The 24,382-nt window shown below is 32.4% G+C and overlaps 3 protein-coding genes and 1 pseudogene across 6 annotated transcripts; all 4 read right to left on the minus strand.

Moving 5' to 3' along the window:
- Positions 1 to 640: 640 nt before the first annotated feature.
- On the minus strand, positions 641 to 7,003 carry LOC130950135 (NAD-dependent malic enzyme 2, mitochondrial-like; annotated as a pseudogene).
- Positions 7,004 to 7,087: 84 nt separating this feature from the next.
- LOC130950136 (uncharacterized) lies at positions 7,088 to 8,311 on the minus strand. Its single transcript, XM_057878680.1, has one exon. It carries the CDS (start codon positions 8,309 to 8,311, stop codon positions 7,088 to 7,090), a length of 1,224 nt encoding a protein of 407 aa, XP_057734663.1.
- A 7,835-nt stretch (positions 8,312 to 16,146) lies between these two features.
- LOC130948800 (serine/arginine-rich splicing factor RS40-like) lies at positions 16,147 to 20,250 on the minus strand. 4 transcript variants are annotated; one of them, XM_057877672.1, is made up of 8 exons: positions 20,101 to 20,192; positions 19,883 to 19,960; positions 19,328 to 19,438; positions 18,120 to 18,456; positions 17,783 to 17,895; positions 17,455 to 17,687; positions 16,528 to 17,166; positions 16,147 to 16,427 (listed from the first exon to the last, which is right to left on the minus strand). In XM_057877672.1, the coding sequence occupies exons 5-8, from the start codon at positions 17,876 to 17,878 to the stop codon at positions 16,403 to 16,405; spliced, it is 993 nt and encodes a 330-aa protein (XP_057733655.1). In that variant the 5' UTR covers positions 17,879 to 17,895; positions 18,120 to 18,456; positions 19,328 to 19,438; positions 19,883 to 19,960; positions 20,101 to 20,192; the 3' UTR covers positions 16,147 to 16,402. The 4 variants fall into 4 exon arrangements, with proteins under 4 accessions (XP_057733655.1, XP_057733654.1, XP_057733652.1 ...); XM_057877671.1 differs by having other exon boundaries at positions 19,883 to 19,986; positions 20,101 to 20,180; XM_057877669.1 differs by lacking the exon at positions 18,120 to 18,456 and having other exon boundaries at positions 19,883 to 19,986; positions 20,101 to 20,250.
- A 1,571-nt stretch (positions 20,251 to 21,821) lies between these two features.
- On the minus strand, positions 21,822 to 23,816 carry LOC130948186 (uncharacterized). Its single transcript, XM_057876901.1, has 7 exons — positions 23,382 to 23,816; positions 23,096 to 23,220; positions 22,870 to 22,958; positions 22,695 to 22,769; positions 22,518 to 22,628; positions 22,351 to 22,446; positions 21,822 to 22,266 (listed from the first exon to the last, which is right to left on the minus strand). The coding sequence occupies exons 1-7, from the start codon at positions 23,756 to 23,758 to the stop codon at positions 22,009 to 22,011; spliced, it is 1,131 nt and encodes a 376-aa protein (XP_057732884.1). The 5' UTR covers positions 23,759 to 23,816; the 3' UTR covers positions 21,822 to 22,008.
- Positions 23,817 to 24,382: the final 566 nt, after the last annotated feature.

Raw genomic sequence — 24,382 nt, forward strand, 5'->3', positions numbered from 1 at the left:
TAGGCTACGCTTTTCAACGCTACTACATCACTTGTAAAGCGTAGCCATATTGTAATCCATGGCTACTTTTTATAAGTGTAGCCTTAGGTCCCTCGTTTTTTTTTTTTTTGTATACTATAGCTACTGTATATAAATGTAGCCTTAGGTCTCGTTTTTTTTCTGTACACACACACACACACACACACATATATATATATATATATATATATATATATATATATATATATAATTATCTAATAATTATTAATACAACATAATAGTTAATATGATTACATGTATAATAATTCTGCATTTTTATTTAAATGACTTGAATATTATAAAATGAAAATAAATACATAATTATACTAAATAAATTTTTTAAATAATAAAAATTATCTCTAACCAAAATATATTTATAATAATGATTCAAAAGTATTAGAATGAAGTTAATTATAAAAATTCATACATCTCACACTAAAGTAAGCATATAGAATTAATATATTCAAAAAGGCAAGCATTATAAAAAGGAACCATTATAATAGAAAGTTGTGTGTTGACTCCATACAAAGCAAAATGAATACTAAAAACATTTCTCAGCAAAAAATAGAAAGCACTTGAAGAACAGGGTCTTTAAAAAAATTCTACATGAGAGACAAGACTTCTATTTTTCATGAACAAGAGGAGAATACACAGGGTACCACATATTTCTTGCGACGTACTCCACCGTCTCCTCCTGCACCCATTGTAAACCACATCTGATAAGATAAGGCTCGATAATATAAAATAAGGTACTAAAAGACTAATAGTACAAACTATTAAGTTTTGTTAGAACTTCAACACCTTGCCAAGTTTAGAAAAACATTGTATACAACATAAGATACTGTGTGACATGAGGTATGTTATCTCTTTTATTACAAACAACTTAATTTGCCATATTTGGATGTAAACTTTAATTGTTAATCTTAGGCAACTCATTCAACATAGATAGTATATGCAAAGGGGATTAAGATTTGGTGTCCAATTTCTGATGCTAAAAATGGCTCGTGTCCCTAACCTCTAATAACTTCTCTATACACATAATAACTTAAAACTACCCACTACTTAAACATTCTACTACTAATCATATAACTAATTTTCATAATAGAATAATGGTATTTAATAATTTAATTTGCAGACAATAACATATCAACTAGTATCATATAAAGTGTGTAAATGAAGATTTCACATACTTTTGACATCTTTGCAAGTTCCTTGGACCTTACATCACCATGCCCTTCTGCTAAGAATTGTCTTCAACTGCTGCTCGAAGAACAGTAGCACCAACCTCTGCTGTTACATTTCAAATGCTACAGCAACTACAAGTATTGATCAGAGAATGCCAATAATATCAGCTATAAGAACAATCAATTAACAAAGCAAAAACAGAAAATCAAATATACCAAGTGATGAAAATATTACCTATCAATGGATGGATACAAGATTCTTTTTGAGATATCTTCCTCTAACATGTAGGAAGCAAGGTTGTGAGAAAGACAGTATTGTTAGTATTTTATTTTAAAAGATTGAATGTCATGTCATCATGAATGCAAGATGCCACAAATTATCACGGGTTAAACACTGGATATGGTCTACAGCATAGAAATATGGTGTTGTTTGATCCATCAAAGAAATGCGAACAGATAAATGTTTGAGCATGTAAAATAAGGACAATATGCTTAATCGCTTTAGGTTTTAGCAGCTTAGTGAATTATAGAATGCAACACTATAAATATCAAATAAAGAGATTCTGCCAAACTTCCATGAATGCTAATAAAATTAGTCCACATTAACATGCACATACCATTCAGTAGCAGCCTGCAACATTTCATCTGTTATTAGCTGAGCACCTGACAAAAGTGATCCTAGACCAATTCTAAAATGAAAAGTTTAAAATAAAAGACTAAATTAACATTTCCAACCATAAAAATGATCATGAAAATTTATAAGACACAAGAAAGCTGAAAGCATGTCCTACCCTGGGAATAGATACATGTTGGCTTGATTTACATGACCCACTTTTTCATTACCTGCATAAAATTTTAATTAGACGTTTCTTCACAACTAAGAAAAAATGTAAAGTAGACAAGAAGCCTCAACTCAAAACCAATGAGAGCTAATTACTAATATCTACATTTTGGAAAGGGCTTCCACTTCCAAATACGATATCTCCTCCGGCATGCTTAAAAGCATCAATAGCAGTGCACTCAGCTGTTCAGGTACACCAATGACAATGTCAAAATTAAAAACAGTCATTATATTAAGAAATTGTGAGAGTTTATTAAGCCTTGTGCAGACAAACCATTCATAGTAGGGTTAGACATGACAAAGATAGCAGGTTTTGTTGAAACAGATTCTTTCATTGCCTTAAGTTTCGGTAGCTACTTTAATAAAATAGTCCAATAGATAGTTTCATTATATGCAGAAAAACTTAAAAGGCAAGCATTATATGCAGAAGCTCATTATCCAAGCCAGCCTAAAGCTATATAGAATTATAGATAGTTTCATTTCATTTATATATTCATTCTGATTTCTTGAAAGAGTGATGCAAGCTATCCTCTGTTCTATTATATAAGCTAAAGGGTACAATAATAAAAAACAAGACAGATGCACAACATTTACAATGTATGTTTATTATTTAAATAAGGCTATAATGGGCAGCATCAAATTCCACCTCATCACTCAAATAACCAGCATCCTTTCATTAAGTAGGCCACATATAGAACAGGACAGTTACCATTCTACCAATAAACTTTAGCAGAACATAACAACAAATAATTATATAAAACCTTAAACAGATCACTATCACCAAGGTAATGTTCAACTCACACCATCATACAAATTAAACCAGAAATTCAGCACAATCATCATTTAGCAAGAATTAAATTGATATAATCAAACAGATTTGGGATATACATAAGGCTAAGTAAAAGAGCAGCAATGTCAAGCGGTTAATATTGCAATCTGGCTTTTCCACCAAGATAAAATAGGATATATAGAAGAATGGTAAACAAATCAAAAGGAGCCCATTTTGCTGCCTCATGATTCATTCCAACCAAGTGATGAAATTCAAGCAATGAAGTTTTTATATAAACTTTTCACATACTATATATTTTTATTTTTGCCATTGTTCAAAAAAACTATTGGTGTTTATTTAGATGAGTGGGTAGTAATTATAGAGCATAGTTAATTTTTTAGAAATTTAGAAATTAGAACCAAAGTGAAAATGAGAATCCCTTTCTTTATCAAAAATTCAAATGCGCAAATTCTATTTTCATATAGTTTGAATTTCCATCTTTTGTTGGGACAGAAAAAGTAACTTTATAGGTAGCATTCAAGATTTTTTCATTCTAATTATCTCACTGAAGTAAAAAATAAGAGATTAAAAATACACACTTCAAAGTTAAGCAGTTTGGATGCAATGGCCTCAATCTTCTCTAAATACTCATTTATTGTAGCCTTTGAAATCCTGCATGACTAGAGTCAGACACTAATTCACAAATATCCAGTAAAAGAAACACATAAATATATCAGGAATATAGTAGCTTTTATAAATAATAAGTTACCGGTTCTACTTTTAAACATAAACAATGTTCAATGTAAGTCATTTAGATTACTATTGTATAAGGTGTCTTATTATGTTATGCACAATATTGAGCCACACTCATTTTTTGGAATAAGTTATTTTTAATAGAACCAGAAGGCAATTGCAGTTTAAGGGAAGAGAAGGGAACACAGTAAGTGTCACTAACAGATTCCAAAACTAGCTGCCTCAGATACCGTGAACAAAACACCAAATAAATTACTCAAATCTAATTAACTAAATACATATCAATCAAAATGTCACCTGAAAAATAAATAAACATTTTAAAATTCATGGAAGAAAAAACACACCTCTGACGTTTTCGGAGGTTGCAATAAACTTGAGACAGACTGCTCTCAGCTGAAAACAATGATATTGCTCTGCTAATGTTAAAGTCGTAGCCACAGTGTTTATACAATCAATATTCTTATCTTTCACAGGACCAAAAATTTGGGCTCTAAAAACAGGTGACCGTGCAGCTAGTACCAATTTATAGGCCGTAAAAGTTTCTCCGTTCAGTTCAAAACTAACATAAATTCCTCTTTCGCTTTTCAGTAGTTGTTGACCAAATTGCTCACCAATGTTAGATGGAGGGATTCCTATAGAATAGATTCTAGGGTCTTCTGTGTGTGATCTCACCACACCAACACTACAATTTATTGAGTTTTGTTTACAGGTTGGATGAAAAGTAGCTGGAAAAATAAGTATAATCGTTAGGAGCAGACAATATTAGCTAGAAACCAGAACAATGCAAAGCATCAATATAGACATCATAGTAAATATTGTTTGATGTAATAACAAGTACGATTTCAGCTCCAAAATGGCGTATATGGCTCATGCATCAACTTAGTTACTCTCAAATTTCAACATTCTAATTAAAATACAAGAAATACATAAGAGCATAGTTGTTGTGTTTGTGATTACCGAGCGGAAACCGATTTCTAAAATCAGAACCCTAAACCCCTCAAATTTTAGAATCTAATGGAAATTAATACATACCTAATCGACGACGTGAGCACAGAGAGGACGACGAGAAGCGTAGAGATCGACGATGGTATGGGCGGCGTAGCGACGATTAGTGTAGAAAGGCGAAGGGGAGCGATGGTCAGTGGTGAATGGTGAGTGGTGTGTGGCGGTGAGTGGTGAGTGCGGGTGAGTGGTGAATGGGGTACGACGATAGTGAGAGGGCGTGCGGGTGCGACGATAGTGGAGGTTTGGGTAAAAAAATTTTCTCTGAAAGGGTTCTCTGAAAGGGTTTTCTTCTCCGAAAAGTGATGATGAGCTGGAGGGAATGGGTAAAAAATTCACTAAGTGTGTGAGCTGAGTGTGCGTGCAAAAAAATGTAAGAGGGAAAAAATTCACCAAGTGTCAAATTTTTTGCTCTAGATACATTAGGCAACACTTTTAAAACGCACCCAAAACTCAACAAATAGGCTACCCTCTAAAAGTGTCCTCTTTGATACGAAAAGTGAACCTATAGATATCAAACTACAACTACGCTTTATAATTTTTATAATACCTAAGGCTACACTTTTTAAATGATACCATAATTGTGTATTCTTTTCTCTTATAAAAAGGCAATACGGAAAAAAGCGTAGCTTATTCATAAAATTATAATAGGCTACGCTTTTCAAATGTAGCTTAAAAAGTATGGTTGAATGGATATTTTTCTTATAGTGACTTCTGGTGTTTGGAGGATTGGAGGAGCTGAGAGTATGGTCTTTAGTTCTGTGAAAGCCGTTTCGCATTCCTCGGTCCATTGGAATATTTCTTTTTTCTCAGGTTTTTGAAAAAGTGATGTGCTCGGTGGGCTATACGAGGCAGGAACCTGGCCAGTGCTGCTAGTCGGCCAGTTAGTTGTTGGACCTCTTTGACTATTCTTGGACTCCGCATGTTTAAGATTGCCTGGCACTTCTCGGGGTTTGCTTCTATACCTCGGCATGTGAGCATGAAACCGAGGAATTTTTCACTCTGTACCCCAAAAGCGCACTTCTCTGGGTTTAGCTTCATATTATATTTTCGAAGTTGTTGGAATATCTCTGTTAAGTCTTTGACGTGGTTTGTGTTGTGTGTTGATTTTGCCACCGTATCGTTGACATAGACTTCTATATTTTGTCCGATTTGATTTGTAAAAATTTTGTCCATGAGTCGTTGGTAGGTAGCACCTGCATTTTTGAGTCCGAATGGCACAACCTTGTAACAAAAATTACCGTTGTTAGTGATAAAAAGCAGTTTTATCTTGGTCAGCCTCATGCTTTAAGATTTGGTTATAACCAGAATAGGCATCCATAAAACTCAGGCAGTGAAAACCAGAGGAATTATCAACAAGTTTATCAATGCATGAGAGGAGGTATGCGTCCTTTGGGAAGGCCTTGTTAAGGTCTGTATAGTCTACACACATCCTCCACTTACCGTTGCTTTTCTTTACCATTACCACATTGGCTAGCCAGGTGGAGTATCTGAGCTCTTTGATGAATCCGGCGTTGAGTAGTTTTCTAGTTTTCTCGAGGGAGGCTGTTCTTTTGTCGGCGCCAAGGTGCTTCTTTTTCTGGGCTATAGGTCGGACTAATGGATTAATGGCCAATTTGTGGCAGATGATGTTGGGGTCTATTCCTGGCATGTCTGCTGGTGTCCAAGCGAACAAATCGATATTTTGTCGTAATAGCTCGGCCACCTAACATCGTTCGTCGTTTCCTAGCACGTTACCGAGGTATATGTACTTGTCTGGTTGTTTGTTAGTTGAACTTTAGTAAGATTGTCTGTTGGCATTGGTCGCTCTTGATGGTTAGTCCTTGGGTCTAACTCGGCCAGGGGTGGTAGTTGTTCCGAGTTATACACTGCTTGGACATATTGTTGGTCTGGCTATTTTGGTTGTTCGTTCTTCAAGCTGGCGTTATAGCACTGTCTGGCTTCCCTTTAGTCTCCATGGATGGTGACAACCTTGTTATCCTGTGAAAGGAACTTGACAAACAAATGTTCTGTAGAGACAATAGCATTGAATGCATTCAAAGAGGGTCTGCCCAAAATGATATTATACAGGCTTTTACAGTCTACGACAAGGTATTGTATATCTATTGTTTTACTCTTAGGACATTCTCCAAAGGTAGTTTGTAACCAGATATAACCTTGGATTGAGACGCGCTCACCTGAGAAACCTACCAGTTCTCCGGATGAGGATTGGAGATTCTTGTCGCTTAGTTTCATCTTTTGGAACGTTGAGTAGAACAGCACGTCCACGCTGCTTCCGGGGTCCAGGAGGATTTTCTTTACCAATGGTTCCTCGACCTGTGCGGTAATGACGACGGGGTCGTCTAGGTTCTGATCATTTGCCTCATAGTCCTTGGGGACGAAGGAGATCCCCGGTTTGTCTCTGTTAGCAGGTTGGGGTAGAGTTGATTCTGTCATTGTCATCATAGCTCGGTATGATCTTTTCCTTGCCGAGTTTGTGGATCCACTGCCTGCAAAATCACCAGAAATATAGCTTATTATTCAGCGAGGTGGATTGATATTGTTATCTACCTTTTTCCCCTTATCTCGGGAATTGTCAGTTGCTTTGGGTTGTTGGCCGAGATCGTCTGTGCTTCGCTTCCTTCCTTGGCTGTCGATGTATTTGTCCAGCAGTCCTTGGTGGGCGAGTTTTTCGAGGACATCTCTGGCTATTACACAGTCATCTGTAGTGTGGCCATACTTTTGGTGGAAGGCACAGTATTTTGACCTATCCACGTGACGCTGATCTTGATATGTACCGGCCCTGTTTGGGGGCTTGATGAGTTTTGAGTGCAATATGTCCTTTATGATGTCCTTCCTTTTTGCATTGAGGGGGGTGTAGTTGTCAAATTTGGGTGTTAGTCTGAACGTTCTCTGATCCGTTCTGCTGTTTGATTGTCTGCTTTTCCTTTCCTCCTCTCTGCTTGGGGTAGGTTTATTTGCTCTTCGTAGTGCTCGAAATTCTTCAACCTCGATCTGGGTTGTTGCTTTTTCGCAGAACTCGGCCAGGGTTTTTGGTTTTGCAATGACTATGGATTCTTGGAATTTCCCCAGTCGTAGGCCGCTCTTTAAGGCATGGAGGTGGACTTCGGGGTTTAGGTTAGGTATCTCGTTAGTTGCTTTGGCAAACCTGGTCATGTAGTCTTTTAGGCTTTCGTTCGGTCCCTGTTTGATGGTGCTTAGGTAATCAGAGTTATGGACGTATATTTTGGATGCGGCGAAGTGGTTGACGAACTGGTCTGCTAGTTCGTCGAAGCTAGAAATGGAGCCTTCGGGGAGGTTAGAAAACCAAATCAGGGCGGCTCCATCTAGGAAAGTTGGGAAAGTGCGGCATAAGATTGGATCGGAATCCTTATTCATGAACATCATGGCCTGGAACTTGGTGACGTGGACGTTCGGATCTCCTATTCCATTGTAGGGTTTTAGGGTTGACGGTAGGGTGAAATTTTGGGGCATTTCGAAGCTCGTGACTTCTTTGGCGAAGGGGTTGGTTCTTTTTTTGGTGGTTATTTTGGTGGCTTTAGGGATGGTATGTTTAGTTTCCGAGGTGTGCTCGTCATTGTTGTCTTTGTTTTCGGCACTTTTGTGCTCTCCTTTGCTTCGGTCGTGCTCCATTTGTCGCAGGAGCTCGGCCATTCTTTGGTTTTCAGTCTTAAGGGACTCGTTGATTGCCAAGATCTCGGCTTGATTGGTGCTCGAGGGAGCGTGGCTATGCTCGTCTGTCATATGTCGGAACCTGCAAAAAAGAGTATACTAATATGCAGAATAGGAAGTTGTGGGGTTAGAAAAATATCTCGGCCCACGGTGGGCGCCAAATGTTCCTGTGTGAAAATAGGTCTCCGAGGTATAGCTCATTCTGCTAGCGCTTGAACTGACTTTCCTTGGAGCGAAGGGAGTGGAACGCCGTCTTCTCCTGGGGAGGCGGTGTTGGGTACCTGAAAAGGGACTCCAACGCTCAAGTAAGTATGAGTGTGAGAGAGGTCAGAATAAGATTGAAATGAATAGCGTACCTCTTGTCTAGCTTTATGCTAGTATATATATTTGATTGTTTGTATATGTTATCCGTATCAGATTTGATAGAATCCATGTTGGTTGTTATCCAAATTTTTTGGGAGTGGTGGTAGTTTGAGTGAAACAATTATTTTAGAAAAGTTATCTCTGCTAGCTATGCTCGATTCCAAGATTGTTATTGTGGGCCAAGATTTGGATAGCAGATCAGTACTCATATTCAATAATAAGAAATTAAGAATAGTGGTTATTGCAACCATATATGGAGCTCTATGATCATATAATAATTTATTCACAATAATATTATATATCACCAATAATTAATCATATATGGCAACTCGCGATGTCTCTTAAAAGATGTCTAAATAATATACATGCACACATATATATATTTTCTGTGTATCCCATTCTTATAAAATTATACTTTGCAATGATATTAGCATTAATTTAAGGAAATCAGGATTTTTTTTTTGTTTAAAAGCTATCTGGATCTTTTTAATTGTAGAACTATTAAAAATTTAAACAAATTAATTCGAGCTCACAGATTCTTTTCCGAACATGCTTCTTGATAAAAGTTATATATAACTTATTTTTCAAATAGAAAAAAGGATTGGACCTTCTGAGATTATCCCATATCTTAATCTTAATATCATAATACGAAAACCAAATAGAATAATAATTAGTAAATGGACCTTAAGGCTGTGCAGTGAGTCCGTACATGGTAATCTATGTTTTATTTTTTCCGAAGTATATGATTTATATATATATATATATATATATATATATATATATATATATATATATGTCCATTATAAACACATACAATGAGAAGCCATACATAGATGATAGAGCCAAGATTGGGAATGATTGACTTTCCAAATCTTGTTTCATAGGTTGTAATAACTGCCCATGGTTTCTCCATAGGAAAATATAAAAGAGAAAGCCCATAGTTTCTGTTATTCCCATGCTCGCGGCAATTATTTCGTTAAATTATGTCTATAATATATAGTTTTCTCTGCTATCTTTGTTTTGTTAACCAAGGTCCCTTATATCAACCCCGCTCTAATTTTAATTAAAATCTTATTTTATAAGGTCCCCACTTAATATACATAATTGTTTAGTTTGAGTCTAGCTTAATTGATGACTAAGTTAACGACATTATGTAGTGGATTAAAGGAACAAAGCATAAGGGATTGATAATAAAAACAATTTAAAACTACTATTCGTAGATCAAAATTAGTTATTAAAATCGGTCATTAATGTATTTGTGTATAATTATATGTGTGGTTTAATTTATTTTTAATTTGTATTTATATTACAACATATATTTTACATTAGTAATTAATTTTGGTGGCTAATTTTAAGATACATGTAACATAGTCGAAAAATAAATGGATCGACGAAGTTTTTTATTTAGTGAGAAAAAAGACACGCATGCACGCACCATGTACCTTAGCATATTGCATGGATCATGTGTCATGCTCATATGCTTAGGGGAGAAGCATGCATTCAGTTTTAATTAGTTAGTGCATTTAATTAATGTATCTATAATAATATATAATGGACTTATTTTGGTGTTTAATATATTTTTTTTTAATTTTGTTCTTTAATTTCTAATTATCTATTTCACTATATGTCATTTATTTCACGTTAAAAAATTTTTACGAGCTCACCTTCTCTCTTATTACATATATTTACATTCTCTCTTATCTCATTCATATATAATAATATATAATGGCAAAATCTGTTTTGGTGTCTAATATTCTTTTCTAATTTTACTCTTTCTAATCATCTATTTCACTATATGTCAGTTATTTCACGTTAAAAAACTTCTACTAGCCCACTTTCTCTCTTATCACATTTATTTATATTCTCTCTTGTCTCATTTATTGACATTCACCAAACTTCTGTAATTATCTCTTTCTTTTCTTGCTATCTCTCATCAAATTACTGTTACTGTATAATAGTGTTATCCATCTTCTCTTACATTTTTCTCATTTCACTTAAATATAACGTAAAACTAATATAATTTATATTTCCGTCGTCAAATATTCATAATAACAGCGAAACTGTGTCCAAATAACAGATCGGATAATGATAATATGGGTAGAAATTCTGTATATTTATTTAATTTAATAATAGATTTTTTCTTAAGTTTTGATTCAATAAATTTTTAATTATTGTCCCAAATAATATTGTTATAATTATTATATTATGTTAATGTACTTTAGATTTATAACAATATATAATGACAATATTAAAAATGTTGGTATCTAAATTTAAGTTTCAATATTATTCTTAAAGAGAGGGATTTATTATTAAAAAGAATTCTCCTGTACAATCGTCAAGCTACTCTAAATAAAAAAATTTCCATCTATTTTAAACAGCAATTTCATTAAAAAAATTTTATTGAATATAAATCATTGTTGCAGATATTTAAAGAATAAAAGTAAAATAGTTTAAATAGGACAATTTTTTTAAATAAATATACAAAGAATAATTTTTTTCTTTAAATTATTATTATTATCATATTATTTTAATGTACTTTTGGTATTTACTGATTTACACAATATATAATGACAATTGACATCTAAATTTAAGTTCTAATATTATTCCTTAAGAAAGATTTATTATTAAAAAATTCTTCCATCAATTACGTTAAATATATTAATTTCTACCTTTTTTTACAGTAATCTCATTAAGATTTTTTTATTGGATATAAATTATTGTTGCAGATTTTTTTTATTTGGATATATTTTTAAAGAATAAAAGTAAAATAGTTCAACAGGGTCTATTTTTTTAAAAATAAATTTACACAAAATAATTTTTCTCTTCAAATTGTTATTATATTCTTTTAATATGTTCTAGGTACATACACAATATATAATGTCAATTGGCGTCTAAATTTAAGTTTCAATATTACCCTTAGTGAAAGAAGTTTATTATTAAAAAAAAATTCTGTACATCCCTACGTTGAATAAAAAAACTTTCACATATTTTTTCTAGCAACTTTATTAAGAGTTCTCTATTGAATGTAAATTATTCATGTGATTTTTTTTTACTTTGGATATACTTTTAAAAGAATAAAAGTAAAATAACTTAACAGGACAATATTTTTTTAAAAAACATTACGCAGAATAATTTTTGTACTAGTATATCAAAATTCATTTTACATATAATTTATTCTTCTAAAAATTAGATGATTGAAAAACTATTAATTATAGAAGAAGTCTATTTCTTGACTATAGAAATACATATATTTCACTCTTGAATGTAATCAAAATAAATATATATTTATTTAATCTTTTAAATTTTATATTAATTATTAAAATCATGATATAATAAATATACTCTTATAAAAAAATAAAAATAACTTCATAACTATTTTTGTTTCTTGGAAGGAAACATGACTTAATAAATATAAAGTCTAATTTAAACAACTATAGATAAGTAAAATAATTAATAAAAAATGGACATAAAATTTAACTTTTTTGTTATTTGATACAAAAATAAATATAATAAAATAAATCACTGTTCTCATACATAATGACATAAATTTAACATTATTCTTTTTTAGAGCCATCTATTTTTTTTATCCTTATATTATTTTTATGTTTTATTTTAATTTTATTAAACAAAAAAGTGTTAATGTTATTTAATTTTAATTTTCAACTTTTATCATAAATAAAAATATGTGACTTTGTATGCATTAGATAATAAAAATAAACTCATAATAGAAAAAGTTAAATTTACTTTTTTGTTACATTTATAGGAGTGTAGGTAGATGATTCACATAAGAGTTATGAGACTTTTTTTTTTACTTTATTTTTAAAGTAGTATTCCTTTCTGAGTGTAATAATTATGAACTAATACATGCACATGGGTAACTAATTGTGATTGGAGAGAAGATAGAAAGAGAATAAAAAATCGAGGAAGGAAGAGAGAACAAGCCAACATAAGAGTAGTAGTGAGGTATACGTAAATAGATAATGATAAGAAAAAAGAATAACAAAAATAAAAATTAAAAATTCTAAAAGAATAATAAAACTAAAGATAATTTAAAATGTTGAATATAAAATTATAAGAAATAAATTTTTTTAGCTATTAAAATTATGCGAGAGAAAATGTGATTTAAATATAAATTTTTATATATGCTTTAAATTAAATATAATTGAGAAATAAATAAATTTACAAATATTTATAAATTTTTATCTTCATTGTTACACATAGTAACAACGTAATGATTTTAGTATTATACCTAAATTAATTTAAATTTAATTATTATATATATTAAATAAATTAAATAACTTATAAATTTTATATTGAATTATTCTATACAAAATTTTTGAATGCCTGATATTTTAAATTTTTTCTTAAAATGATAAAATATGACTTTAATAAATCAAAAAAAATAATTCTTTTAATAAATCTTTAACAACTTAAAGTTAACACAATGGATATGTATGGATCAAAGTGATAAATAAAAATGAGAGCTCTGATAATGATACGGTGGTAATTGATTGTAGTTGGGGTTAATAAACGAAGAAAATAAGGAAAAAAATGAAACAAGACAACATAATTATAAAAGAAAATGATAAGATGTATAATAAAATTAATATGATGAGATGATATAATCAAAATAAAAATTAATCATTTTAAAAAATAATAAAATTAAAAATAATTAAAAATATTTAATATAAGATTAAAGAAATAATTTTTTATCTATTAGAATTATGTATAAAAATGTGTTTTGAATATAAAATTTTTAAATTTACTTCCAATTAAATAGGATTGACAAAATAAATAAATTTAATATATAAATAATTAATTTATAAATAATATTAATAAATCATTATCTTAATTTCGTTATACATAATAAAATAAATTTTTTTATTTTTTAATTTAAATTTATTTATTTTATATTTTTTATATATATTAAATAACTTAAAATATTTTATTTTTTTATAATTTATTTTATAATTATTAATAATAAATTTATAATTTTAAAAATAAAAATATAAAAATATTTTTTTAATTCAATAAAAAAATGACTGAACACAGCAGTATTTATTTTTGTTGTGCCTGTTGAGCCGCTAGTGTTAATAAATAATAACATTACAAGCATATGAAAGTAATAACTGAAGTCATGAGGTTTCATCTTCTCCGAAAGTAACTTTAGTTAGTTGCTAGTAAATCACCAAATCAGTATGGTTTGATGACTATGCAAAAGTCAAAAGGAGAATGTTCGTTTTCTCGTTATAGATTGGACCCAAGCTCTATCCATCTAATTAAAAGGTGACCAATCAAACCCCAAAAAGATTGTGATCTACATTCCAAATCTAATAAATGATTATATATTAATAATATTATTATAACTTTTGAGTAAGTAGTACATCTATCCAATCCCTTTTCACACAAGATAAAGTAGTCCAAGTAATTTAACTACGAATCCAGATATTACAAGGGAAAAATTTTCTAATTAAATGGCTGTTATATATGATGATAATACGACGAGTTTTTAAGGAATTGAAAAAAAAAAACTTCGTAGAATAATTGCTACAATGTAGTTAATTAACTAATGACAACGAAAATTGTGAATAATATACTACATTTCTTTAATTAATTCAAAATTTAAATTTTAAAATTAAAATTAATTTTAAAAAAACGTTGTTTTCTTATACTTTTTCATTGCCTATATATATATGAGAATCCAAATAAAATTAAGAAATTAAAAAAGAAGCGTCGAGAGAAATGGCTTCTAAAGATGCGGCTAGGAGTTCTCTTTGTTTGAACGTGTTGAACGATGAAAAACCCTTTTTGATATGACCATAGACCATAGTGTTAAACGTTGAAAATGGATAAACATTGATAACACATCCATCTAAAGGTTTCTAGCAAGACGATAAGCTTAGTGAAAAGCTTTGGTCATTACTTACAAAGTTTTCCGACACTACAATTGCTAGATCTTTAATTTTCAAAGGAAAGGTCCAAGAGACACATGAGATTTGATTTGGTTAATTAACATATATCTTTATGTTACATGTTCATAGGTCTAACACTTAGCAGGGATGTTATCAAAGATTTCACTTCTTAAAATTTCAGACTAATGGATATCATTTTACATCTTATGCCATAGTTTAAAACACTTTAGATATTATCCTTTAGCATACTAAGAACTTACAATAACAAAGATCTTTGAAATTCTTCTGTATGTTGACTTGGTCACATTAATTAGTAAAAGCCATTAATTTCTCATGCCACTTTATCAATACACAAATAGGTTTATTTTTTCAAGTAACATTATACCTTGATCTTAATTACTAACAATGCTATTAATGTATCTGTTTCAATTTATTTTTCTTACTATACTCAAAGGGTACCTAGGTAGCTTCAGTTTAGTGGAATTATTTTATTCAATTGTTGCATTGTAAATACAACTAGCTAGTGATGATGTGGTCCTATCCTATATTTCTACGAGTGGCAACTGGAATTATGATAAAAATTATCGATGCTAAAGTAAGTACTTATATATACAACTATTGTCTTAATCGAATTACTGTTATATATATATATATATTTAGTGGCACTAAATGTCCTTTAATCTTGTGACGCAAGTGCATACTGATATTAAATTGAAGAGGAAAGTAATAAGGCACATTCACACAATCATGCACGTAACTAGCTAATCTCTTTTACACCTAAAGCAAAGAACAGAAGTAAATATAACTTTCCACGTCTTAATTTTTGTGAATCTTTATCTGAAATATGAAATCTCTTGTTCTTTTATTACTTTCCGTCTAAACTTACCAGTGTTAAACTTTTTGACAATCAGATAAGCCTCTCTGTCAATACTTGAAGAGCTAATAATTAATATATAAATATGTAAAAGTTATCAGTTACCGAGTTTGTTTAGTTTCACATTGATCAGGCTTCGTTCATTTTTGAAGATTTGAATGTGATGAAATATTCAATTCACTCATTAAAGTACTTTCACGTGTCTCTGGTCTAAAGTTATTAAAAGGAAAAATGCTTCCATATGTTTGGTATAAGGAGTTTGACACGCTACACTTTAACATCTATTATTATTAGATAAAACATGAATTTCACGAGATAATTTAATATTATATTTAAAAATAAAGAGATATGCAATATAATAACTAATAGATAACACAAAGTAAATCCTATAATCTAAATTTCTATATTGTCGAAGAAAGATCATTTATGTCTGAAAATGGGAATAAACTATATTTAATCTTGAACATATATGACATTGATAGCATCCCGTGATCCCTACAGCATTATTTTTCTTTTTCTTCTTCATGGGCAATGGGGTCATACATTGAAAGTTAAGATTCCAATCATATTCGAATCAAATCATAGATATAAAGTAATTATTTAGTAGCGTACTCATTTTCAATTCAGATTACCAACTTGCAATTAGTTAAAATAATAAATATTTCAGTCTCTTAACCGAAAGTCTCAAATTTAAGTTTTAGGATCAAATCTGTTTTAAGAATACGGCAATAATGCAACATCTATATGACTAACATTGATGATTAAAGATATATAAAGTGCCATCTATTTCACTGTAAACAAAGATTCTACAATATTAAGCAGACAACGAAACATGAAACTATCTAAATGAATAAAAAGACTAATCAGTTGCAACATCATCATCACAAGTTCCAGATCTTTATCCCCACTACGCTAAAGTACTCTGATAAAAACAAGACAAAAAAATGTTGTCCTGCCATAACCCAATATTACAATTCAATTGGCCCTTCTGGCTTTGTCATCCACAGACCGGAATCATTCTTCTGCAGGGGGTGACTGACTGCATTATCACAAATAGGAAAAAGTGCAAAACAATTTCAGACAAGTATCATAAAAAGGAGACACAAAAATGGGTAAAAACAAATACAAATTATGGAAACCTGTGATATGCTTCATGCATGGGACTTTCAGGACCACTATAGTTGGGGCTATCCCTTGGTTCAAGCCCCGTGTTTGGGCTTCCTTTATAACCATTGTAAGGGCTAGGGTTCCCTTTTCCTTCGGGACTATCCCTGGTCTCGTGGCCATTTACAGGGCTAGCCTTCTGAGTATCATAAGGACTTTGACTAGGACCACGGCCATTTTGGGGGCTTGTCTCCCTTCCATCAGGACTATGGGAAGGAGAGATTCCATGATCAGCTCTCCCACGCTCTTTGTGGTAAGGGCTTCGGCTAGACCCACGGGAAGGATCAGGGCCATCCCTCTGTCTTCCATATGGACTAGCGCTTCTACGCCCATAAACAGGACTAACTTGCTGCTCTCTTCGAAGGGGACTGTGGCTACGACTACGGCTGCGGCCTCGGCCATAGTCAGGACTGCCCCTTTCCCTCTTATATGGACTAGGCCCACGGCCATAATCAGGGCTACCCCTTTCTCTGCGATATGGACTGGGTGACCGCCTTCCATCACGGCTCCTGTCACGCTGACGATCATGACCTCTCCCAGGACTATGTCCACCTCGCCTGTCATCATCATCTTTAACAGCAAACTCAACTGAAATAACCCGATCCAATAACTTGCTGCACGTTAAAATTTGAAAAAAGTAAATAAAAAAATTGAATGTTATAAGTCCAACCATAAGCTAACTACCAGAGTATACTGGGAAGATGAAATTAGTAAGAATTAAAGGGCACCCATAATTGCAACAGAACGGTGAGCAAGAAAAAGCCAACACCACAGAACCTCTTAATAATGGTCAGTACTTATTAAAGGCCAAGGAAAAATTTCAGATGTCAAAAATATCTTTGATCAATATAAAGATGCTTGAAATTTCCAATCATAAAATATTTTTAAATACATCAAATTACCTCATATTTGTAGCTTCCAGTGCTCTGCTAGCATCATCCTCTGATTCATACTGAACAAAAGCAAAATTCCTTCGGATCCTCACACTGGTTATCTTACCATATGGCTCAAAGTGCCGCTCCAAGTCCCTTGTTCTGGTATGGTATGTATCAAAATTAATAACAAATAAGGTCTTTGATGGCCTCCCATTAGCTGATCTTCTTGAACTAGCAGGTCTTCTGATGCCACGCTCATGCTGTATAACACAGTATGTTCAATGTTGATGAAAACATAAATGGCAACAAAATGATAAACAGGTACTCTCATCAACAACCATAAATAATGTCTCACCTTTGTCCATTCAACACGAAGCCTGCGCCCCTTCCGACCAAATTCAATACGATCGAGGGCACGAATTGCAGCCTCAGCATCTCTGTCATCTTCCATATAAATAAAAGCAAATCCTACAAACCAAGCAAAGTATGCTAAATTAAGCATTGAATACTAACAAAAAGATGAGACAACTTGATCAATGGGCCCAGTCCACAAACACTTCAATTTGTATCCAACAACTGGCCCTTCAGCTATAGACAAACCATCACCAACACAAAGAACTCGTAAATTAAAAAATTTTGGTAAACCTCCTTACTTCTATAAACTAATTTGACCAATAGAAGTAGTAACAGACCTTGAGTATTAAACAAATTGGTGTCAAGAACAAGAATCCAAAAGAGTAGGAGTCATGGTGGGTCAATGGAAAGTGAGTGCCCTCTCCATCTATTCTGCTGCCTCTGCTGTGAGGTTGGCAAATATGTCAACCTCAAAAGATGTCTGAGATTGAAGGCTGGGCAAAAGGCACGAAAAGTGAAGGGCATATGTGACTGAGGAATACGTGGAACGGTTGTGCCATTGCAGATCAAATTGAATGATTCTTCAATTAAAGAAGAATGTGCGTCTCAGGCAGGAATGGATTTCTGAAAATCCCATCCATTAGCTTGGGAGTAAATGGATATGCCAAAATATTCCTGCGTCAAAGAAAATGTTGAGTATGGGGGCCGATGCTTCAAAAAAGATTATTTTTTTACTTTTAAAAAATATCTTGAACCCCCCACAAATGCTCAACAAGGTGCTGGTCCAACTCTTGAAACTGAATCACCAAGCTGGCTGCTGAACCACATTATGATGCCGAATATCAGATAAGGCTGCAATCGCTCCTTCCCGCTGGTGGATGTCTTACAGGTCTAAGCAAATATGTGAGGTGTGAATTTTTTTTTCTTATTCTCACCTACAAACTTGTGTTCCAGATGATGAAACGGCACAGGTACTTTTATTATTAGGTGTTTTCAGTTCCCAAGTCAAACGCTTATATTATAAACTAACCAATTTATTATTATGAAAACCGAATCTTATAATTCAGAGAGTTCTCCCATGAGACCCTGTCCCACCATAATTTATCCTGAAATCCCCTGGAGCATAGATGATAATAAGTAATTTCTTGTTTGTTTCTGAATTTAGTTGTATGGATATTAATTTACTATAGTTCTAAGTACCGATAATATCGGTCTCTCCTTAACAATTAGTCAATTAGATTGAACCAACCGAACGGCAATAAACCCAAATCAAATGAATATTAACCATAATAAACCTGCTGTCTCAAAGATTAAGGAGGCTGTTCAGTTTAAGGATAGAGCATTTCTCAGATCTTAAAAAGTATGATATTCCACAAGTAAACTTCTGAAGTAGTGTAAAATCCAACAGATCAAACATCCGAGTTCAACCTCAAGTACCCAGTTCATCAAAATCTCCTATCCAATACACTAACACAGAGAGCCAGCTTACAGTGAACAGAAGAAACTTGGGAGGTAAAGCAAGGAAAACAAAAACGAAAGCACTTACCAGACTTCATATCCACCCTATCAACCTTCCCATATCGCTTAAAAAGCCGCTCCAGCTCAGACTGCCGGGCATCATATTCAAAATTTCCACAGAAGATAGGCCTCATTTTTCCTACAAGATGTATGATGCAACGTTTAGTGCCGACGAGGCTGAAGCATGGATAAGCATAACTGGATAATTGTCAAATTAGATCGATTCCATAATCAAACTAACAATAATACTGCTATCCTATACCATCCCTGAAAAGATTATAGATAACGTCTGGATAGAAACTAGTATAACCAATCTGTCAAAAGACATTGCACAACCAAGATAAAAATCTACAAATAAATATCAAGCCTCACATGCAAATTTTCATAATCAGAAAATCACATTCCCATTATACACTTTCAGATTATTTCGAATTCTCTCAACATTCAACAAATTCTCACATTCTCGTTTGTAAGACAGCTATATATTCTAGCACATTCAGCTAGCCACATAAATCAATTAAAATTAATGTTAAACAATAAAAGAGGTAGAGCATAATTCAAAGAAATAGATTAAAAAACGCACCTTGTAGCAGAGGTCAAGTAAGAGAGCTGTCAGATCTACAATAGACAGCAGCAAGAATCAGAAACTCGAATCCAACACCTGCAGATTCCAGATCTCGGATTTTCCTGTAAATTAGATAGAATCCACGAAATAAAAGAGAAAAAAACAAATTTGAGAGGAAATTCGAAGCGAAGAAACGAGATTAGATGGTGGGAAATGAAGGAGCGAGGGATTATTACCTTGGCTAACAGGCGAGAGAGAGAGAGAGAGAGAGAGGAGGAACCCTAAACTGCAGAGAGAGATATTTTGGGAAGTAGTTGGTTGTGTTGACCAGACAAAGATGCGGATCTGAGAAAGTGTCCATCTTATATACAAATACAACCTTCTTTAGTTTGTTCCCTTTTTTTTTAGTCCTTTTTTTTTGTTTTGCATAAATGCCCCTCTTCTTGTCCATTTAGACTGTTGAAAATTTAGTTCTTTTACTTAACCCATTGAAAATAGTTTTATTTCGAAAGTTATCTGAACAAATACGTGATAATTACCTTTTATATACATAATATTTTATTATTATTTAAAATTCAAGAAAAAAAATGATAATAAAATATGCAAAAAAATGTTTCGTATGTTAAATTAAATAAATATATAACTAGATTTATTATTGTATAATAGACCCTCGAATTTTACAAACGGTATCCGAAATAATTGCCTACTTTGCCATTTCTGTTCTTCTTTTCTAGTTTTTCTCCTAATCCAACCCATTATTTGCCCTAATGTTCTATTTAAGTTTGTCCATTTTCAAGCAGCTTTTTATCTATAATGCTGCATTTGATTTTGAAAACAATATAAGATAAGAAATTAAAAATAAGACAAATGATAAAAACACACAAATTAGTGTTATATTTTATTTAATAACAAATTAAAACAAATGATAAAAATTTAATTTATTTTTATTTTTTATTTCATTCAAAAAATTTAAAAAAATATATAATAATAAAAAATTAATAAGAATAATAAAATAAAAATAAATTGTGTCTCTTATTAGTGTTTTTATGACTTTTTTGTTGACACAAAATATATTAATTTAGTGTTGAGAAAGTCTCGGAGGCCAGTGATATTTTAAAAAGTTAGCCAATATTTAACCGTCAAAAGAAAACTGAATGATCCCATATTATTGGATTTAATCTCACACCATTAAAAATATTATTGATGACCAATTAATGGTTACAAAATACAAAAGTTGCTAGACACAAGAGGAGTGCTAGAGGCCAATAAATTTTGTGATTTTTAGCCATCAATTAATCATAATTAGTGTTTTTAATGGTGTGAGATTTCATCCAATGGTGTGGAATTATTCACTTTTCTTTTGATGATTAAGTGCTAACCAAATTTTAATAAAAGTGCTGTCCCCTGAAATTTCTCCTAAGCACGATATTTCTATTCATATCTCATCCATCAAATATAATTTTATGTTTTTATGTCCTATCTAAATATCTCATACTTATATAAACAAACGCAGACTAACATCCCGGAGCACTTTTGCTGCATAGATTGCATCGTATATTCAGTGTACACGAGTAAATCTTTGGGAGGAAAATAAGGATAGAAAATGCAATCTGTAGGCCACTTTCATCTCTAATTCTTACAAGCTGCACACCCCCTGACTTCAAATCAAATCCAGTCTGAATCTTAGAACAGAAATTCCAATTCTTTCACGTATTTGTATTGAGATGTCACCACCAGCAAAATTAATTTGGACAGGCTATTATTCCAATCAGGAATGGAATTAGTTCCATTTTAGTAAACATGTTTATTTTTTAGGAACGATACATTATTCAAATTGAATCATCGTTTTTTTTCCTTTATATTGCAGCTGAAGCACTGGCTGTTGGTTTTGAACCATCATAGCTAGTATCAAACTTAAAAGCTGCACTGGTGGTTCAACTGACCAAGAGTTTTAAAATCTCAGCTAGTCCTCACATCTTTGTAAAGCTAGTTAGGCTTATAATTGAAACACATGAATTGGATTAGTCCAACATGGCATGAGAAGTTCTATTTAAAAGTTTCATGTATATACATTTGAACAGTTCATATACACATATATGTGATAGGATTTGTGACAAAAAATGTAAGACAATAGAATTGTGTTTTTATGTTGTGTGATATATGAATTGATATAAGGCCCATAAGAGAAGACCAATGGCTGTGTCCCTGATTAAACCCTTAACAAGGTCAAGAATCCATTGATAATTGGAATCTCTTGTGCCAACAAGATCTCGAAACCTCAAATTGCCTGTATCAGATAAGAGTGCGTATATTACACCATTCATGTGCCCTTTTCCAATAACACCCACCACGCTTTTACAATTGTTCACAGCTTTGCTTCGCTTCAATGACCATGCAATATACTACAAACGCCAGAAACCATCAACATCTATATATATACTCATTTGTACTTGTTCACAAATCTAAAGGAATAATGAGAATCTTACAACATCTCTTTCATGTATGAGAGGCGGCAATAGTGATGGGTATGTAAAACCTAGTTGCTCATAAAGTTGAAATGTACCATCATCTGAACTTGCTTCCTGCGTGCAACTCTCACAGTTAGTCTTTTGAGAATATTAATCAATAATATATGATGGTTTTGATAAGGAACCTGAAGCTTATTTGCAGAAATGTCAGAAGTAGAAGAAGCTATCCCACCAATAACCGAGGTGACTAAACTTAGTTTCTGACTCCATTTTAAAGCCTTCCATGCTCTCTGTAGCTGCATACATAGTAAGTAATTATTATATATCATATTCTATATTGTTGCCTTTATATATGTACGTACTGTTATTTCAATGGGACGATCTCCCAAAACAATCTGTGCACCAACTTGCTCAGAAGCTTTTCGAGCAGCACGGAACTGCATCGGATATGTAGTATTCTAATTAATAAGAATATATATAAAGAAAAAAAAAAAAGAGGAGATTATACTATAAAGAAGAGCGTTAAAATTAAAACACCTCATCACCAAAAGGGCGGTTAATATCTGAAGAGATCTTGGATGAGAAAGCAGCCAGAAGCAATCTCAATGCCAAAGCAGTTTGACCACCTGATCACAACATTTATCACATAAATTGTCGCAACAATTAATGAATGCTAAACAAGATAAATTCCTGTTTTTGATTAATTTTCTTTGATTACCAAAAATAAAATTATTGTGTAATATACGTTATTATTACTTATTACCCAAGTTTATGCTGCGACCAACAGCTCCAAAGAAGCCAGTGCCACTCAAAGAGAACATGTTTGATCTGAACTTGCCTACTTCATCAACGTCATCATCATTGCCAGATGCATACATGATCCCAGCTCTGGAAATTAAATCTGCAACAACTGAGATTAAGATGTGGATTCAAGATAAACAATGAAATGTTGTTCTTGTCTCATAAATTTATTACTTCAACACATAAATCTCATTTCAGATGTGGACTCAAAGAAGCAGCGTTAGAATAAAAGAAGAATGAACGCTTGCCTGCTTCTACAGAGTTCTACAACCACATTATCTGGTCTGAGACACCGCACCACGCGCTCTACCTCCACGGCGGACCTCTGCGAAACATGGTTGGTTCCGACCAGCCAAATCTCCTCGGGTTCCACGAACTCAGTCCTCCAAGAAGGGACAGGGCCAAACCTCTTCTTCTGCACCAAAACCAAGCTCCCATTCTCAGCCAAGTCAAGCAACTCAGGGTGCCATTCAGCTATGGCTGCTTTCGACTCTTGACCAATCTCTTCCCTGTAATCGAAACTGGCAGGCGGGGCTTTGATCGAAACCTTGCTCAATGCTCTGATTTGAGGTTTTCTTGAGAAGAGTACTGCAGGGAAGCTTGATTTCATAATAATGGAGTCCATAGAATAATATGGTACACACAAATTAAAGGGATGATAGTGTATATATATCAAACACAAATGTAACAAACAAACGTCCTACACCTGTACACCACACATTGTTTTTATTCTTTTAATTTGTGGACTATCGTTATCTCCAAAGTTGATGCTTTTGCCTCTCAAATGAAATGAGATCGTACACTAAAATCAACCATTAAAATTCATTATCAATATAAAATACATGTTGTATGAAAAAATAGTATTTGAAAGAAAATATATCCTTTCCATTTTTTTATTTATTGGAGAAAATAAAGTGTGATCTCTCACCTTTAATTCTATAAGTGGGACTAGAAATTAATAAAAAAAAACAATAAATAGTGAGATCAAATACTAGACACTATCCAATTTTTTTTATTGGAGAGGATCCACTCCCCAAACCATGTGAGATGAACGATGTGAAAATATTATTATATATTTACTCATCAACAAATTAAATGTTAGGTAACCAATAAAATGATTTAATACGTAAAAATAAATATTAAATATTAAATTCTAATTTTTAAATTTTAATAATATAAAAATAAAGCATTGAGTTGAAATATTACCCAACATTAATAAAAAATATTAGTCTCCTAACATTTCTTTTCA

The sequence above is a fragment of the Arachis stenosperma genome, chromosome 9 (genome assembly GCF_014773155.1).
Source record: "Arachis stenosperma cultivar V10309 chromosome 9, arast.V10309.gnm1.PFL2, whole genome shotgun sequence".
NCBI classification, from domain to species: domain Eukaryota; kingdom Viridiplantae; phylum Streptophyta; class Magnoliopsida; order Fabales; family Fabaceae; genus Arachis; species Arachis stenosperma.

Excerpts from the sequence above, each read along its gene's own strand:
- LOC130950136 (XM_057878680.1), bottom strand. The coding sequence starts at position 8,311 with ATGACAGACGAGCATAGCCACGCTCCCTCGAGCACCAATCAAGCCGAG.
- LOC130948186 (XM_057876901.1), bottom strand. The coding sequence starts at position 23,758 with ATGGACTCCATTATTATGAAATCAAGCTTCCCTGCAGTACTCTTCTCA. Across the intron at positions 22,959-23,095 it reads TGGTCGCAGCATAAACTTGG|GTGGTCAAACTGCTTTGGCA; the intron begins GTAATAAGTAAT and ends TGTTGTGATCAG. Across the intron at positions 22,267-22,350 it reads TCATACATGAAAGAGATGTT|TATATTGCATGGTCATTGAA; the intron begins GTAAGATTCTCA and ends TGGCGTTTGTAG.
- LOC130948800 (XM_057877669.1), bottom strand. The coding sequence starts at position 19,433 with ATGAGGCCTATCTTCTGTGGAAATTTTGAATATGATGCCCGGCAGTCT. Across the intron at positions 17,896-19,327 it reads TAGGGTGGATATGAAGTCTG|GATTTGCTTTTATTTATATG; the intron begins GTAAGTGCTTTC and ends CTTGGTTTGTAG. Across the intron at positions 16,428-16,527 it reads ATGCATGAAGCATATCACAG|TCAGTCACCCCCTGCAGAAG; the intron begins GTTTCCATAATT and ends GTGATAATGCAG.